General features: G+C 43.0%; 1 protein-coding gene across 1 annotated transcript in view; it reads right to left on the reverse strand.

Annotated features, from left to right (window-relative positions):
- LOC308282719 (autophagy-related protein 9A-like) overlaps positions 1-14,755 on the reverse strand; it is a gene marked incomplete at both ends in the record, with an annotated part of 20,240 nt that extends 5,485 nt beyond the window's left edge. The window contains one exon of the mRNA XM_080723109.1: positions 12,955-14,755. Coding sequence (XP_080579235.1) covers positions 12,955-14,755 — 1,801 coding nt within the window. The remainder of the gene's footprint in view (positions 1-12,954) is intronic.
- Positions 14,756-15,522: the final 767 nt, after the last annotated feature.

Below are 15,522 nucleotides of genomic sequence, written 5' to 3' on the forward strand. Positions count from 1 at the left end.
TTCAATATAATTCAATATTGAAATAGTTTGAATAATAGACTACATTTATAGGCCTACACCAATAAATAAACTGGCTAAACTTTAGAAAAATAATAGAATTATTCAGTTGAATTCATAATTCAATTCAGTAATTCATATTAAATGTGCTGAACATCTGTTAAATATATGGAAATACACATTTAAACAGAAGGACTTCAGCTTGCAGTGATGCAGTCAATGAATCAAAGCACTCCGACACATCGTGGTCCATCTCCAACTTGTTGACTACCAGCTGGGAGATCAAACAGAATTGACGATGGCCTATTAAGCTACACGCTGTAGCCTAATAATGGCCAATTTGGACATCAAAGGAGTGGAGATTACATTTCTCAGAGTCGCGTGGGTGGGCGTGGACTGCTGCAGTTTTTAAATAACTTTCACTGCAGAGTGCAGACAGACATAATGCTTTGTCTCCAAGACAAAGCCAGTATTATAATTTACAGACAGTACGATAGTAGGCTACTATTATTTCATAGGCCTATTACTTAACTTCACTGTCTGTCTGTCTGTCTGTCTGTCTGTCTGTCTGTCTGTCTGTCTGTCTGTCTGTCTGTCTGTCTGTCTGTCTGTCTGTGTCTCTCTCTCTCTCTCTCTCTCTCTCTCTCTCTCTCTCTCTCTCTCTTCAGCCGTCGCTCACTGCGCTGCTGCGCTCTGTCAAACGTCGGTTCGGATCGGTCCAAATCTCCTCGGTTCCATTTCGGCTCGGATCCCATTTTATGGACCCGTGCTATACTCTACCGAGTATAGTGCGTGCGCTGCGAGCGTCGCACTGCAAAGCAGAGTAATGCTGCGCAAATATAGCCTATTTATATAGAGAGTAAAGTGGGGTAAAAGGCCCCCTTAAGGATAATGTCTATTTTATGACCAATTAAAATACATTTTGATATTAATTCAGTATGTAGGCCTACATGTTAGCAATGCTTTACCCAATACACTTATATGAGCACCATGTTGAAACATTATATACATTTGATGTTATAGTACAAAAAGAAAAACATGTAAAAAGGGCCTATTGCCCCACTACTGGGGTAATAGGCCCCCCTCTATGGGGTAAAAGGCCCCCTAGCCTGATTTCCGACTCGACGCTGGGGCTTCAGTCTGAACGTGTCTCCATTCTATTTGATTGAAAAGGGGAGGAGATTTCAAATTTGAAATCCCCAATCACAAGAAGACTACACTTCCGTTGACCCTCCCACTATCTGAGTGCTGCGAGCCTACTGTTAGACCCCCCCCCCCTCTCTCTCTCTTGCTTTGAATTCATTGGTCGGCAAGACACCGTATCAAGAGACGCGTCATATGACACATCCAGACCAAGAGATGCAGTTCACTCAGAGAGTGGGCGGGTCTATTGGCTGGAGCCAGGCTAAAGGCCCCCCTCGATGTAGTACAGCAGAATAGGTGCTACAATCATGAAAATTTACATCAGCATTTTACATGGGTCACTTGACAAGAAAATTGTCAGAGGAATTTGAATTTTCAAGATGGTGGCCATTTTTCAAGATGGCCGACACCTTAGTGGAGCAGTTATGTGTTATAATGGTTTATTTGGTGATATAATTATGAACATTGGCATGAGTAGTCTCTGTGGGTCACTTGACAATTAGCCACCCACAGCTACTTGAAATTACAAGATGGCGGACATTTTTCAAGATGGCCGACACCTTAGTGGAGCAGTTATGTGTTATAATGGTTTATTTGGTGATATAATTATGAACATTGGCATGAGTAGTCTCTGTGGGTCACTTGACAATTAGCCACCCACAGCTACTTGAAATTACAAGATGGCGGACATTTTTCAAGATGGCCGACACCTTAGTGGAGCAGTTAAGTAATATAATTGTTTATTTGGCGCACCACTAAGGTGGTGGCCATCTTGAAAAATGTCTGCCATATTGAAATTTCAAGTAACTGTGGGTGGTTAATTGTCAAGTGACCCACAGAGACTACTCATGCCAATTTTCATGCTTGTATCACCAAAATAACCCATTATATCACATAACTGCTCCAATTAGGTGTCAGCCATCTTGAAAAATGGCTGTCGTCTTGAAATGTTATATTTCAAAGTGACCCATGGAAACTAATAATGCCAATTTTCATGTTTGTATCATTAACTGAACGATTCCGACAAAAATAAGCAGTTATTCTCTCCATGGGGCAAAAGGCCCCCAGGGGCTTCTTACCCCACACAAGGGGGGGCCTATTACCCCAACGCTGTCATTGCAAAGAGTGTAATCTTAAACCTTTTTTATTTTTTTAAGTTGATCATTTATCATAAGGCCTTCCTAATGATATACAAAAAAATAAGTGACAAGGTTCAACTTATTTACACCAAGTTTGGAACATTTTCACAGTGACAAAGAATTAGATCAGTTTATCTCAAATGTCTTTGATTGAGAAAGTTATGACCTGGATTAAGGTGAGACAAAGAAATGTTGTATACATGAAGAGCTAAGGATGCCAGGAATGTGCTGAAATCAAATAGTTTGCCACCTTGTAGTTCTGTAGATAAATACAGCTGGGGGGCTTATTACCCCAGGGGGGCCTTTTCCCCCACTCTACCTATAATTTTAAAATACCCAGCAGAGCATTTGGGAAGGCATAGCCTCCCTTGGCCTCCCTGCACCGCCTATGCACATTTATATAACTAATTATATAGTTATATAACTATTTTTTCGTTTTCGGAATGGAGGTGCTTTTATTGTTTGTAGAAGACCCTGCCATTCCGAAAAGAAGATTTTTCGGAATGGCGGGGTTTCGGAATGGCGGGGTTTCGGAATGGCGGGGTGTACCCAAGGGAGGGTCATCCAATTTGTATTTTTAAAATGAGCCCGGATTTTATATGCATATTTTCTTTACAGCTTTCCTGAATAATAGTACAACAATAGTCATTGACACCCCTCCGTTGCTTATCTTGGTTTTTCCCAACAGCTGGGCTATTGAGCCTTTCCCATTGTTCCTTCTATGTGTCAATCATTTAGCTTGGCCTATCCAGCCAGTAGGCGTGTGCAGTTTCTGGCCAATCACTGACGCTCTTCCTGGCAGCGACAATACTTTTAGTCAGAGGGAAAAGTTCAGAACACAACAAACATGGCGTCTTACAACATCAAGAGAACAAATGTGCGTACTAAAAGTTACTTGGATCACAATTTAAGAGCTTCGCTGCAGACCCTCTCTGCTGAGGAGAGTCTTGTCAGACTCGAAACTAAATTAGAGAAGAGCACGGACAACAAGAAGATCAGAGGGGTTAGGCAAGTCCTACTGGAATTGCGTGTGTGTGGCTGTTTGGATTTTGATTTTGGCTTCGAGGTTTTTTCGTCTTTTTTTCTTTCTCCACCACAACGGGAATCTTTTAGGGATAGTCTCATTGATGAAACATATGGCATCCCTGTTTTAATATATAGGGTTAAGTTCGGCCGGCAGTGGATCATCTTAAAGGATGCCAGTGTTCCAATGGAAAGCATTTTTCTTCACTTTCACATTTGCGTATAAAATTTCCCAGACAGATAGATGAAGCGGTGAGTTTACAGATTAAACATTCATAGCCTTCTCCTAAGTCCTGTAACATCATATGATATAGAAGTGGTAGCTTAAGTTCTAGAGTTCACTTTTATTCACTAAAATGTTATCTGTGAAGATAGCTCAGTGCATTAGTCGCTGTGCTAACGATCCATTCGTCCCGTGGGGCCGCCGGTTCCAGTCTCATAGGGGGAGGTGAATTTGCTTTATTCATGTTCTCGTATATAGCCTAGTGCTATTATTACTGCAGTTGCGTTTATGAATAAGTTTATGTTTTTAGGGATCATTTTACTCATGTATAAAATGTTATGTTTTAGGGGAGGGCCATCTTCTTTTCTTTTTTTGGTTGGGGAGGGCCACTGATTTTTTCCCACATACAGAGGGAGGGTCATAGCATTTTATATCAGGGCATATACATTTCCTCCAGTGACCCCCCTCCATAAATTTCGTTCTGTCCCTTAAATAAGTGTTGTGATCGGACACATCGTATGTGACTTTGTTATGGTCCAAAGCTACTCCACATTATGACAGCCAGGAGATGCAGTCGACAAGATATTTCCATGTTTTTAAATAGAGTTTGGACACCCCTGGTTTACTGCTAACCCCCATACTGTAACTCTCAAGGTTACAGACCTGCAAAGAGTTACAGACATTACAGTTACAGTTACAGACCCCCTAACGCAGTGGTTCTCAACCTGTGGGTCGGGACCCCCAGGGGGGTCCCCAAATTATTTTGAGGGGTCCCCAGATGATTAGCTTAATGTGTAACATTGTTTTCTCATTCAACAGTAAACAAACCAACAAGTGAAGGAATTTGAAGACTTTTAATACCTCTAAAATAAAATAAAAATAAACATTGGCCTTATTGTCAAATATTAAAGACAGAAATTGTGAAAATAGCCGATCTACATGCTCACAACGCCTCGCGTAGATCTGCTATTTTCACAATAGAACCGTGTTATACAAAATGTAATGCTTCAACTCTTAGTGCTCGTCAGTTGGGGGTCCCCAGTTAAAATATGATTATTTTGGGGGTCACGGCCTGAAAAGGTTGAGAAGCACTGCCCTAACGGACACCCTGAGGGTCCCTGGACCCCACTTTGAGAACCACGTTCTTTAGTAGATGTAGAGGGCTAGAGGCACTGACGTTGGTGGGAAGTCTTGAAACTATGTACACATTCACTCATTACTGAACCTGAGCACAATTCCGAGGTGCATTAACTTTACTTGACTAATTATATTCTTGTATATGGTGTTCCCTGGCACAATATATTTTCAGATGGTAATTTGAGGGTCCTTGAACAGGAAAAAGTTTGAGGATCACTTCTGGTATGTCCTGCAGCCTCCTTTGGGCTGAGTGTCACATTTACTTAATTAAAAGGACACTGCACCAATGTCACATTCCTGTCACAATAAGAAGAATTGTATTCACCGAGTTGTCTTGAATACAGGACATTGCAATAAGGCGTCTATCTATAAACTCCAGTGTGTGTGTGTGTGTGTGTGTGTGTGTGTGTGTGTGTGTGCGCGCGCGCGGCATGTATGTGTGTGCCCACCCGCATGCGCACCCACATGTGTGTGTGTGTGTGTGTGTGTGTGTGTGTGTGTGTGTGTGTGTGTGTGTGTGTGTGTGTGTGTGTGTGTGTGTGTGTGTGTGTGTGTGTGTGTGTGAGAGAGAGAGAGAGAGAGAGGGAGAGAGAGCGAGAGAGAGAGTCCTCCCTGATTGGTCAAGCAAACCAATCGGCTTCACGTATTAGCGTCATGTGTTAGCTTGTAGAATAGAACTCTGTTCTTTTTACATAATTATGCACAAAATTTCTGTCTGTAGGCCTATCTGTCTTATCTGCCTATAGTGCCTATATATGTCACCGGTGACATCAGGGATCCCTGTATGTGCATATTTAGTTGTTCGTCAGTCAGTCATATGGTAGTGGGTACGTACTGCGCTGCCTTGGTGGGTAGGCCTACTCTGTAAAACAACATTTCATAAACGGATGGGGCATGAATTCCCAACTTGCATCGTCCCTAAGTAGTTTAGTTAATGAGGACACGATTTCATATTAATAGGAAAGCAGACTGCATAATGCCTCTACATTATGCACATATTAGCATTTACATGTATTTATAATTGTGAGTCTGATTTGCTGGGCTACTGATTAGACATGTCTGCGTGCTTCCACCTGCTTCTAATGATATCAACGCACTTAATGCGAAATATTCACGTGCTTTCAGACTCTTCAATGCAGAGGTATCCATAGATACAGCATACTAGTATCTCACCAATGCAGAGAAGTATCTCACCAAGGCAGAGATATTAGTAGTAAAATGACGACATCTAGTGGTCAACCTCAGAGGAGTGCAAAAATAAAACCTGAGGTGACTCCCAGCCTCGAACCAGATGCCAAGTGTGCTCTGTTCCCCAGTGTAATGCTCCACGCCACTGACCCTGACGGAGCGGCGCGGTATTGGGCGCCGATGAGCCCCGTGAGTCGCCACCGAGGCGAGCGCTAGCGAGCCGAGTTGCCGCGACGAGCGGTGCGAACGGCGCCCAATCCCACTCAGCCGCGTTACCGAGTTATGTGCCGTTATGGACAGAATAGTAAATATTCAGTCCCTCACTATCAACATCTACCCCACTATCCACGTCATAGATATCCACGTCATAGATAAATGCACAAAAAAGGAGTCACTTCATCCGTTCATTAGCTCAGTCAGTAGAGCACGGATGCAACAAACCCACGGTTTGGGTTCGATTCCCCTGAGGGGACTAATATTCAAGGCGAGAGATATCGGCGCATGCGTACTTCAAAGTAGATACTCCTCCGTGGATACACTGTGGATACTATCTGCGTTCAAACGTCTGAAAAAGGGTGATAAAGTCCGGTTGAATGCGAAGATACCAGTCGAAGCGGGTGGTGCTTCTCTTGCCTCCAGGTGTGTAATCAGTTTCTTCATTTTGTTTCACTTTGGCTCTGTGAAAATATTACACAAACCTCGCTGACTTCCTCTCTGGCGTGCGCACGACTTATTAGCATGTGATAAAGTCAGTCATTATTACAAGGTTTGGCCATTTAGCAGAGCAGAGTGGAGACCTTGCTTCCTTTAGGCAAACATGCATTTTAATGCTTGCAAATTTCTTTATGCCAATGAACTTCCCTCCTTTGCATGCTCACTCAACTGGCTGATCTCTGAACTCGTTTTCACGGCAGGCCAAGAGGTGTATGTGCATTTGAATGTGTTAGTTGATGGGCTCGCAGTCAACGTTTAATGACTTTCCAATGTGATGGGATAAATATTTAGCATCTTTACGATGCCGACATGCGCGTAATCCGTGTATACGTATAGCTATGATTATGAATGTCTGGGAGTTTATCACCCTCTGCGACGAGAGTTATGACTGTTGTATGATCAGGCCTTGTGTGTGAGGGAACAGCTTATTGGGGCGGGGGGGGGGGGGGGGGGGATTGCTATCTTCCCCATTCTAACTTGTTTTCTGGTCTCCATGAGGAAAGGTTAGGTTAGGCTATGGAGACGAGGGTTATTTGGGTTTATTTTATACAATAAAAAAATAAGAAAAAAAGTTACATTAAACATTATAAAACATATGAAACATACAATAAACATGAATGTAAAAACACATTTCCCAAAAGGAAATGCATTTACACAGTCATGATTTTGAAAAGCAGACGCATGGGTTTACCTCTCCATCCCAGCAAATTGAAACCTGTTTAAGCTCCCTTCACACTGGCAGCACTATCATTTTCTATACAGCAGGTCTATCACTGTGAACCTTATTGGATCTGCTGCTACGTGATGCCTTTACTTGCACTAGACTCTGAGGTACTGTGCCTCTGTTCATGAGAACAATATGTTTTATATTTGACACCGTTTTAATGTTTGTTTTTGTCCTTTTTATTGTGTATTTTACTGAAATTTGTGGAACACTTGGACTAATAATTTCGGCACATAGGTTCAAATGTTTTGAAACTATAATATTGTGATTTTGTTTGTAAACAAGAGTGTCAAAAAAAAAACATTGAAAATAGCAGATCTTGTAATTTGGCCATTTTCACCATACATTTTTGACCTTGACTCTAAATGTGACTGTTGACCTTTTTGAGACTTAAAAAAGTCATTTAATCTTCATTTCATTCAAACCTTGCCATCCATCTTCAAGCTATTTAGCTAAATGACCAACAAAGAATTTGTCCTAGAGCATACTGTGTATTGTAGCCTGCTCTGCTCTTTGCAATACATTAAAAGTAAAGGAACGGGTCCATTTGGTAGCATTTGCATACTCACTTTCATTGTGTGGTATCAGACATCTTCACCTGAAAGAATCTAACCTTCCTCTATACTGTAACATGCCTAAACACATAGAAATACATAATGTACATAATTAATAATTACATCATTATTCATGGGCAATTAAAGAACCAGAGATCCACAGGGAAAAGCATGGGTTGTGCATAAGAAATTAAACTCACTGCTCTTCCACGGCTAATGATAATGACTGTAGTAATGATTCTGAATCTGAACTAACAATGTAATGCTTTGTTTTCGAGAGTGTTGTGCACAAACATTAGTAGCGTTACAAGGTTATAACGCATGGTTATGTGCATGGCAAAGAAGCCAAAACCTACCACATACAGAATGGTAGGTTTCTTTTTTGTGAAAAGTGTGTTTGCTTTATATATGTTACATCAGCGCCCATGCCAGTGCCATCTACCTCCTCCTAACTGTCCGTGTGTGATTGGGTGACTGGGGACTGGGGTGCGACGCTTCACCAGCTGCAGCGTCTCAGCAATCTGGCTGAGGCTATATAAGTTCTGCTCTGCCCTTCAGTCTCTGTTCGAGCCTTGACTAACATGTTATGTTTTTTTCTGGCCCCAAGTTTTGGCCAAATCCTATTTTGACTTTTTCCCTCGCTGGCTGAATACATCTATATTCTATAAATGTCTCTGCCAATGTGTTTGAGTCTGCATTTGGGTTCAACTTAAAACGTAACAACATAATGCCAATCTTTAGCAGCCCCCTCCGGTACATTTATAAGGTTAATTTTCAGCAATGGGATAATTATATGTTCTCAAGTCAAAAAAGTCTGGGCACCCACCGCTGCTCTAGAGCCAGCCATAAGCCAACGTTTCCACTTCCACACAAGATACAGTACCTCAAGATTTAAGCGGATTGCCATGACACTTACTGAGCATGTTTATGCTCCCAGAGAATGAACTTTAACTAACTACCAAACTGAAAACCTTGCACAAGGTTGGGGTTAGAAAGATTTTGGCATTTCCTCTAGAACCATGAGACATGACAAAATATTCTGTTCTGCCAGAATCAGCGTATTTCTTTTTTAGGGACCACAGTGCACACTACCTAATATTATTTCCAAGTGGCTGTCTGTTATAATTACAACTAAGGCTGACTACGGCATGGGCATGCAAGCAGTGTGATGGATGTTACTTGGAAATATGACAAAAAAAGAGAAAGAAAAGAGCTTTGATCTGGATTCCTGATGTCGTCTGTCCCCTGCCACCCGTCCCAAAAAGTCTAGACTCTAATTTAATTGTGGGCCTGAGACATGAGCGAAGGCTCAAGCAGGAGTCAGTACTAAAACCCAAATTCCACACGGGGCCAAACGCGACAGTCTCAACCAGCACACCACCCGGGGGTACACGCTGTACCAGTATACTTATACAACGGCTGCAGCTGTGATGAAGATCATCTTCCACTTGTCCTGTCACCACTGCTGTCAGGCGATGCAAGTGCTGAGCTCCAGGACAGAGCAGAGATGTCACTTTAAGTCAGCGCAGCGGATGGGGTTTCCTGTTGGCTCGCCAGGCTGTTGTAAGGCGCCTTCCAGCAGCCCGCGGATTAGGGGGCTCATCTCAGCCCCCTGGGAGCACTGCAGATTTACCCTCTGATTTAAATGCAGTCGAAGAGCTAGCCAAGCACATCATCCTCTCGCTTTTCCCCCACCTCTCTCTCTCTCTATCTCTCTCTATCTCTCTGTCTGTCTCTTTCTCCCTATCCCCCCTCTCTCTCACTTTCACTGTTGCGGTCAATTTAATTGCTTCGAATTAGTTTTGAATGACACATCACACGTCTCACAACAGTCTGAGTTTTGAGCATTCACTGACAGCGTCAGTGTCATGTAAACAAGGAAATTGATGTATTCCCTTGCGTGCACATGGAGTTTACATCATCATCCCAACTAGACTATGCAACATTTTATGAAGGCGTTTGCGACCTTTCATTCTTCCAGAGGTATAGTCTTCTGTGGCACATTATCGTTGTTTTGACATCACTTTGGTGCAAAGTATACGGTAAATTGACCTTACTTTAGTTTCTCTCGATGTCTCTCACATCAAAATGCTGAATGAACAGGCTGACAGCTTCCACAGCTAGGCTGTCAGTCCTAGCCTCGAATAGCCAGACAAATCTGCCATTGCAAAGTAAAATTGCCCGTGGCAGATTAGCTCTGGCCCTGCTCAGTTATTCAAATACTTCAAGGCTCACAAGTCGTGAACCAACCAGGTGCCCAGTATGCAAATGTGGGGCGGGCGTATCACCTTTGCACTACTCTGATTGCTTGTAGGTTTGAATATTTTTGTAACCGCTCCTTGGAGAATAAATAACACAGACACCGACCAGGGCCCAGTATGCAAATGTCGGGCCCTGTGTCCCAAAGCCAGTAGCCGCGCATGTCAGTCACTTCCAGAACCCTCCCCATTCCACCTTCGACTCGAATTTATCTGCTCCAGCATAAACGGAAGGTCGGCGTGGCGCGCAGATATCCTCCATTGACATGAAATTGCTCCCTTCCCATTGAAATGCATTGGCGGAATGCAGATTCCACTCTCATAGGTATTTTGGTGTGTGTGCTGTGCACCCTAACACAGTATTTCTACATTGCAGTATTGATACTTTTACTTACTTAACAATTTTGCTGCCATTTTAAACATAGCTGTAGTAAGCAGCTGCCAAATTGTCCTTACCTTTAAACGTGGGCACGCGCACGCATTGTGCACAATCTGTGCGCGACTCATCTGGTAGACGTGTAGACTCGGTGACAGCTTTCGAATAAAAAAAACCCATTGAAATAGACATATCCGTTGCCACGCTGTATCCCTGCTTATCCGCCAATGTTTACATGAAAAAACAATGAAAAAAGCCAGCTGTGCGCTATGGTAACACGTCGTGGACACGTTCGCGCACATAGCAGACGATATGTGCGCAGATCATATGCCAGGCGGGTAGAGGAATCAAACAGCTACAAAATAAATTAAAAAACATGTGAGAAAATACCATTCTATGGCCCTGCAGTCAGCTCACTTGACTGGACGTCAGACCGGATATGGAAACCTAGATCCGGTCCAAACGGGAAATACGACCGGATACAGTTAGGGGGCAGGCCTAAAGTCTCCGAAACGGATATATACAACGATCATACGTTTAATCGTTTCATAATGATTAAAGCTAATTAAATTTCCGGGAACGACGGGCATCGCAGAGAGGTACAGCGGGAAATCCCCGGTTTCGTCGGGGATCGCAGAGTATGAGTTAACATGCAAGTACCTTTTCCACCTCTGTCCGTCACAGTCTGGAACACGGAAGCCCTGAAAATGAATGAGGATCAAGCTAACATGACGCCTCCAATTAATCAAAGCTTATATTGCTGCTTATCAGAACAGGACATTAAAAACACAATGTAAATATTAAATATTTTAGTGAGCGGAAATGACGAACAGAAGCTTCCTTTCTTGAATTTTGGGATGTGTAGTTCCAGATGCTACAAAGCAATCGGAAATTGTGGAATAGTTTACTGTAATCACAAGGCTACAGTATATACAGTATGACTTGTTCACAGTCCATATTTGATATCTGCTGCCACATGATGCCTTCACTTGCACAACACTCTGAGGGACTCTGCCTTTAATAATTGTACACTTTTATGTTTATAATTAGTGTGGTTGCCAGTAGGGCAACCAGACTATTGTTCTAGTCCGGCTATTATTTTATTATTACGGTCAACTTTTATCCAATCAGGAAGCAGCATTCTCTGTGACGTCCTTATAAGTCCATTGAGATCAATGGGGGAGTGGTGCTAGTTTGAGGATTGGTCACGCTTCACATGACAATTTTTTGTCAAAAAAAATCAACCACACTTGCAATTTCCATTTGCATAGTTGATATTGTTTTAACTTCTGATATTTTTGTGTAAGTAACTGGAGTTTGTGGGAAGCTTGGATACAAAAAGATCACTCACTCTAGTCTGTACATGTAAAATAAAAGGAGTCAATGCTCCAGAAATAAATATAGCCATGATAGGCATTTTTTTGCCCACAAAACCATTCCTCACTATAAATCGAATCATATCATCACAATAATAAAAAAAATCACACCCAATGTGAAGTGAGCTGTGCTATGTATGAGTTAGGCCAATGTGCCAAGTGTGGGAATACGTATAGACAAAGCCAGATGTAGGAGTGGTTAGCACCATTCAAAAACAAGAGATGACACCATAGATGGCTGCCGTCATAGACTGGTCACATGACATCTGAGATCCATATGGAAGCCACCCCATTATTGCTGTACACTCTTTCTTGTTTGAGAATGAATACTGTACTATGTTAGCAAGTGAGGGCTGAGGCCACTTATGGCCTCATATTATTATCGGGGATTAGTGTTGATTTTTGACATTTCTTATTTAGTTTTAGTAGTCTTTTGAATAACATTCCATTTAGTTTGAATCATATTTTAGTCATCATTAGTCTAATTTTAGTCGACTAGATGTAAGATTTTAGTCGACTAAATCTACAGTTTTGGCAGGCCTTGATGGAGTTGTAGTGGCAGATTTTACATTTGGTTGCATTCTTGAAAATGGACCAGCTTGTACTGTAGATCTGCTATTCTCAGAGCGCCAACCCAAGTGCAAACAAACAGAAAATTACTTACATTTAATGACTTGTCTTTTAGCGCTTCTCCACTAGTCCCTCCCTAATATTTTAGTCTAGTTTTTATTTGTTGATGACACTTTCAATATATTTAGTCATAGTTTTAGTCATCATGGCTTAATTTTTAATTTTCATTTAGTTTCTGTGAAAAAAGGTAGTCGATGAAAATGTTTTGTCATAGTTTTAGTCAACAAAATCAACACTGTCGGGGATGCTGTCATCGCTCTCCTGTTCTGTGGCATGTACAGTATAACGAGAGAGAGCGAGTTTGCCCCAAGACTGCTGCATGTGGTGCTAATGGATATAAAACTTCAAATCTCAGTTGAGGCACACTCTGATGAGTGACTTGTTTGAGGACTACACAATGTCAACGTGATTGGTCAAAGTCCAGGCCAAAACTGTTGATAGGCTAATGTGGGCGGGCCTACCAAAAAGTTACCAATGGGAGTCCTTTCACTGTCAGACTGGGACAGTGAGGTAATTGTGTGTGGGTCTGCCAGGGACCTGGTTGCCTCCCTCTGGACCTGTTCTTTGAGCTGACTAATGAACTGTTTGGACTCATGGGGAGGCTGCCACTGGGGGTTGGTAATGGCAAAGTGCATCAGTGAGAGCTCTGTCTTTCGGTCCTCCGCTTGCTGGTGAAAAGACGCCTCCGTCTCCCCTTTTGACATCCACGCAGGGTGTCCGTGCTCCCTAACGTCCATCTGGGCAAAGGAGCAAGTGTCCCCCAACCCGGCCACCTCCACAGTGAAGTTCCTAAAGAAGTCAATGATGTCCAGAGACTTTCTCCTCAGGTGGAAGATCAGGATGAAGGGAGTCACTACTGGACTGATCAACTCCTCCAGGATAAGAACAGCCTTGTACTGGAAGAGCTGAGAGAACTGGTTTCGGGTCTCATGTCTGTGTGCATTTCCCTGCCAGTGGTCTGGCATGTAATGCACATGGGCCTTGATCAGCCTCAACAGCTGCTCAGGACAAAACACCTTGTGCTTGTCCGGAATTAATGAAATGCAGACAGTAACACACAGTCCGAGCAGCGTGATGACTGTGAGGACATGCTCCACTGCTACAACGTCCTTGTCATAGAGAGTCAAGGCAACAAGAACAGCCAGGGGAGAGCCAGCAAAGAATGCTACATTCTTAGCCACCACAGTCAGCAGCGGGGACGACTGAAAACTGTTCATATACCTGTATGAAGCCAAGTGTGCCTTACTGAGACGTGACATGAGTTCATGGTCCAGCTCATTGAAGTGACGCAGGTAACATTGGGCATAGAGAGACCAGCACCTGGCTCCCAGAAAGCCAGGCTGCCGCATGATCACCCCAGTGTAATTAAAGAAGGCATAGAGTATCTGCCACACCAGAATGACTGGACATAGCAAAAGATTGGCAATTCCAATCCACAATATACGAGATGCGAGTTTGTCTGCCAGCTCCAGCCTGTTGCCTACTTTTTTGTACTCTTGCTTCAGACTCCATTCGTTCTCAAACAGAGAGCCTAGGCCCCAAAATAAGATGAGCTCAAAGTTGTACTTGAGACCGCACGTGTAGAACGCAATCTCTCCGAGGAAAGGAGGCCGGAAACGTACAGGAAGGAGGGACTTATTCACCATGGCGACCGTGTAGTTTTTCAAGCGGAGGATACGGTGATAGATGTCGAGTTCACTCAGCTCCTTTTTGCAAATGCATATCTGGTGCTCCTTCTGGATCTCCATGATTCTGGCCTGAACCTCCTGCCACGTTGCGTAGGTCAGCTCTGACATGGTCATCTTGAGGGCACTAGTGTAGAATGACCTGATATCCCAGTAGCAGCAGACATTATAGATGAACTTAGCCAGTCTGTGCAGCCAGAATATGCCAGAGATTACCAGCACAAAGACCACAAACGCGTTGCCGCGAATATGGGAACTACAAACATCAGCAGGGAGGAAGGCATCGGGCAAGGTGACTTTAGACGAGTTTGTGTGTTTGTTGGCAAAAAGGATGTCATAGTCCACACAGTTGACCAGGAACACGGTGAAACACACCACGAACGGCAGCTGAACCAGCTCAAAGATCTCCATCAGTAGCATGCAGGTAAATCCATTCTTCTGATGCAGGTTATAGACCCTCTGGAAAAACAAGTCAAGGTTTTCTATATGATGCCATCTGGATGTGTCTCCTTCGGGCACATGCACCAGCAGATTCTCCTCTCCCGGAGGGGAGTCACTGCAGTTGGTCTCGCAGTCCAAATGTGCCATATTCACAACAACTTCAGTCATGTCAAGCAACTCAATCTGCTGCTACAGATTCAACTCGAGCAGTGTGACCTCCCTGGCTCTGGTGTTTATGCGTCGTTCCAAATTGAGAGCAAAACAGAACGAATGGTCGCACTACAGATAATAACATTGCTTCTCTTTCCAGCAAGCCCTCTTGCACTTCTCCCTTCACACCAGAGTAATACAAGTTTGTTTTTGTTTAGCCGTTAAATGTATTCTGATGATGTCACTGTCGCCAGGTCATTTGCGAAGTACCCATAACCAGATTAAGTGGAGGCCAGATTATGATGTTAGTCATTTTATGACATCAGTACCATGATGGCAGGTATCTCCACATTTGGGCAAAAGAGGACAGATCTGTCCTTGTTTTTGTCCCCCATTGTCTATTATCCAATCCTATATATAAGGAGCTCGCAATCCAGCTATACCCAGATATGGAGTGTGTTGTCTAATGTGTCATTATGGCATCAGCCGCATGGAATCAGTCAGCTTCATATATGGGCATATACTGATGACATCAACAATCTCTGTATAGGCATGAAAGGCACAATGACAGATAGAGATGCGGATATCCACTGCCACATATCCAACCACTATGCCCATATATGGTCATGTGCATATCTCTGCTGTCGGGCAGAAACCAACTATTTTTCAGGAAAAAATAAATTCAGTAAATTAAGAAAAAACATTTTTTAAACAAAGCAATACTGCCTCATCAAATTTGGTATTGTACATTGTATCACATGTGT

The sequence above is a fragment of the Nannobrachium achirus genome (genome assembly GCF_963921795.1).
Source record: "Nannobrachium achirus genome assembly, chromosome: 4".
NCBI classification, from domain to species: domain Eukaryota; kingdom Metazoa; phylum Chordata; class Actinopteri; order Myctophiformes; family Myctophidae; genus Nannobrachium; species Nannobrachium achirus.